This window comes from Neomonachus schauinslandi, chromosome 1 (genome assembly GCF_002201575.2).
Source record: "Neomonachus schauinslandi chromosome 1, ASM220157v2, whole genome shotgun sequence".
Lineage (NCBI taxonomy): Eukaryota > Metazoa > Chordata > Mammalia > Carnivora > Phocidae > Neomonachus > Neomonachus schauinslandi.
The window spans coordinates 124,695,268-124,699,382 of NC_058403.1; the positions used below are offsets into that span (position 1 = coordinate 124,695,268).

The following is a 4,115-nucleotide window of genomic DNA, read 5'->3' on the forward strand; positions in this document are numbered from 1 at the left end:
TTAAGGTTAATGGCAAACTATGACAATTCAATCCAGGTTGGATCAGTAATGGCCAGACTCTTTAGGAAAGATTTGGGTCACCCCCACCAGGTAAAGAACTAGGACTAGCTGCAGAAGTGTATATTGGTCTTTAGGAGGGCGATTCAAGAATCTATCAACATTATAAAGTAACTCCCTTTGATTCAGCAATTCCACTTCTGAGAATCTACCCTTTTAATATATATAATATGTATAAAGATGCATGTGCAAGGATGTGTGGTCTATCACCAGAACCATGAAATCTATCATGATCCATCCCAACCAAAAGAATACCATAGATATACCTCTGTATGCTCTGTCATGCAAGCATCCTTAAGATCTCAATTTATTTTGATCAGTGAAAATAGCAAATCATGCAGACCATTACCTTTTGTACAATTTCATTTCTATAAAACTGAAAGTATGCACAAACACACAGTTGCGTGTCTAAACACATATAAAGATAAGTGTGTGTGTGTGCGCGTAAATATCGAGAGAAAGCTATAAGAACATACACCAAACTGGGAGGTGGGGGAAAGAGATGATGATTTGTATCAAGGAGGATGTTTTCTTACTCAGTGTACTTCTGTGATGCTTGAGTCTTTCACAACACAATGGGTTAATACATTGCTTGTGGATGGAGAACGTTTAAAAAGTAAACTGCTCTAAAGTAGACAGACCAGCATTCCCAACTGCTCCTTGAAAAGAAAGGGAATGTTTTCAAAACTTAGAGCCACCCCTTACTAGAGCCCTCCCCTAGCTAAGTGAACTCAAGGCCGGGGTGAGGAATTGTTCTCAGGGCTCTGTGGGCAGGCATCTATTCTCTTGGACATGAGCTGGGACTCTGAGTGGAGCATCAGACTCCGTGTATGGAACACCCCAGTCATTTCCATTATCTGGGAGGCCTCATCCCAGCACTGCCCCATGCAGGGTGGCCCACGGCTCCCATTCACCCACCCTGCTGTATCTCAAACCCAAGGCTAGCCTTTTTTAGGAATAGCAAAAGAAGCCTTGATGATAGTGTTTTCCAGGTCTCTGAAATTTGTGTCCTGGAGTAGAATAAGGTCAACCACAGTGACAAGCAAAACCAAGAATGAGGCAGTGTGTAGAGTATGGTGATGATTGCAGTTTTCATTTCCTCTAGGCAGAGAAACCTCAGGAGGCTGAGGTCAGGGCTTCCCAGCATTTTTACCCTGAGACTTATTGGGACATTTCAAAAGTTTCCCCCCACACCTTGGTGTGTGTGTGGGGGGGCAGATGATTCCTTCTCCAGGGATGGGATGAGATTGTATGATGAACTTTGTGTGAGACGAAGTACCCTGTAGAGACAGGAGAGACTGGGAATTGGTTTGTTCTCTGGGGAGTTAAAGTGTTGGGACGTTCACAATTTTAACCTTATTTAGAAGTTAATATCTGAATATAGATTTGAAGAGGTAAGAGATGAAGCCAAGTGAAAGTCAGAAGGAAGAGTATTCAGGTCCAAGGAGCAGCAGGGCAAAGGCCCTGAAGTAGGATTGTGTCTGGTGTGTTGCACAACCAAGAAGTCTTTGTGGGAGGGAAAGAGATAAGATCAGAAGGGAAGGGAGGAAGATGGAGAATGAGAACTGCCTTGATAGCTTGTAAGGACTTTGCCTTTTATTCTAGATGAATTAGGGAGCCATTAGCAGTCTAAGAGCCAAGTAGCACCATGATTTGATTGGGTATAATAGGATAGTTCTGGTTGCTATGTTGAGAACAGACTAAATGAGTAAAGGAATAAGGGGAAAGCAGGGAGGCCAGTGAGGCAGCAACTACAACAGTCCAAAGGAGAGCTAGTAGAGTTGAGATTTTCTTGACAGAGTGGCCAGCATCACCTGGAGAGCCTGTGATACTCTTTGGGAAGACAGGGACTCTTTAGAACAAATAATGAAATGAATATACTACTTCTCTGTGTTTCTACCCCCTGAGGTTGATACTTTTATTAGTCTGGGGTGGGACCAAGGAATTTGCATTTCTACAAGTTACCAGGTGATAGAACTGCTGGTCTGGGAACCATACTTTGAGAACCACCAACTTTTTCTTCACAACACTGATGAAAATGTGCAATGAACATGTGTTTATCATATTTCCTCAAGAGAGCACCTTGCTTACCCTTGTGTCCCTGTGCCAAGCATGATGCAGTGAGCTCAGCTCTGGGCCAGGCATGGTGCTGTACTGAATGAAGTTCTTGAGCATCTCTGGTTTGAATGGTTTGGAGGTAACTGGTGATTAAACTTTTCAGGAAATGGTCATTAGAGGGAAGGGATTCATTATAATAACAATGACAATGGGTGTGACACTCCGCATGGGCATTTTACTACATCTTCTCCAATTAAATCCCGTGAAAGCCCTGTGAGTCTGGCATTATCACCTCTATTTTATGAATCTTGGGGTTTAATTTTCCCAAGGTCACACCATTAACAAGTACCACAGCCCAGCCAGGCCTGACTGACCACTCTGCTGTGTTTACATCACAGGCTACGTCAAGAAGTCACTGATACCAGGAGATTGCCTTGAAGACAGGAGCTTCCTCACTTGGGGACTGTGCGCCATTTTGAAAAATGCAGGGAATATGCCATCCTTTAAAAAAAAAAAATGCCTCCTGCCTGAATTGAGAGCCCTGTTCACACAGCACATTTCCAGCCCCAAGCTCTTCTTGACAGAGCGCTGGTCCCCTAATAGGTAGCAGAGGCTGCCCCAACATAAGGCTTTTTGCTGATCTTTGTGGTTTTTTGCCGTTCTCTGGTGGAGCACGTTTCCTGAGCTCTCACCTTCTCAGCCTCCTCCTGTAGGATGATGGACACAACTCCGGGGCTGAAGCTCCACAAATCGAGGCCAGCCTATCTCTAAATGGAATCCATCGCTCTCCCGAGAGAGGGGGAAAATAAAGTTCCAGGACTTCCCGCCTCATCAGTCGCTCTCTTCCCCCGCCCTCCCCAGAGGATAAAAATAGCCTCCTCCCGGGGCCTCCCAGCCCGAGCAGCAACGGCGCCCGGAAACCAGGCCTGCCCCGCGAGCAGATGCGCAGTGACGCGCGGGGCCGGCGGGCGGCCCGGGGATCAGGGAGCGGACCTGCCCGCACCGGCGAGGTGAACCGGCCGGGAAGGGACGCTGGGAAGTCTCAACCGAGAGAGGGGGCACCTGGAGCAAGTTTGAGCGCGATGGTGGGGGCTCACATAAATGCACCCGGAGACCTGGAGGTCCGCGCGCACGGGCTCGTTCGGAAGCCTTTGGAAAAGCCGAGGCGTATCCGCGATTCTTAACCTCTTTAGTGGCCCAGGACTCGCTAGAACAAATGACGAAACGTACCTAGCACTTCTCTGTGTGTGCCCAAGCACACAACGGAGAAACACACACACACACTTCGGCACACCACAGGTTAACAACCCCAGACGAGGGTTGATAATGGGGACGCAGAACGATTATAAAAAATAAAAATTCCTAACGTGTAAGGATAAGGTTACTAAAGTTTGCTGAGCAGGATCCTTTTGGAGAATAAATGCATACTGTCTTTATCCATGGGAAGTGACACAGAAATGTTAATGTTCATCTCCGATGGTGGTATAAAAGATGCTTTCTATTTTTCACCATTTTCTCAGTAAGAAAAAAGCAGGTTTCTCTTTTGCTACCAGAGCGGCCGCATCAGGCATTATCCTGGATCTGGGGAGCCTATTCAGCGGCAGCTGCGGCCCGGGCCTGCCTGCCTGGACTGTGTCGCGGGGAGCCGGGGTGTTACAGACAATAGACAAGCAAACATCAGGCTGGTGACAACGTGGGACGGGGTCCCTTTAAAGGGTGCCCAAGGAGCCCTCAGCCGGCGGCAGCACTTGAAAGCCAAAGCGCTCCCAGCCTGATCGCGACCAGCACGGAGCGGATGGTGCGTGCGTGCGCGATCTCGGGGCGGCGGCGGCGCGCACGGGCGCGCCTCCGCGGCCAGCCCCCTGCAGTGGACGATGCCGCCGAAGCGGCGGCGGCGGCGCGCTGCGGCGGTCTGAAGCGGCGTCCGGCTGCCACGGGCCGGCGGCGCGATGAGCTGGGCTGCCGCCCCCGGCTCGGGGCTGTGAGGGGCTCGGGGCCGG

At 49.1% G+C, this 4,115-nt stretch overlaps 1 protein-coding gene across 1 annotated transcript in view; it reads left to right on the forward strand.

Moving 5' to 3' along the window:
* Positions 1–3,910: 3,910 nt before the first annotated feature.
* RYK (receptor like tyrosine kinase) overlaps positions 3,911–4,115 on the forward strand; it is a 94,152-nt gene continuing 93,947 nt past the window's right edge. The window contains exon 1 of the mRNA XM_044912562.1: positions 3,911–4,096. Within this exon, the coding sequence (XP_044768497.1) occupies positions 3,911–4,096 (186 nt within the window). The remainder of the gene's footprint in view (positions 4,097–4,115) is intronic.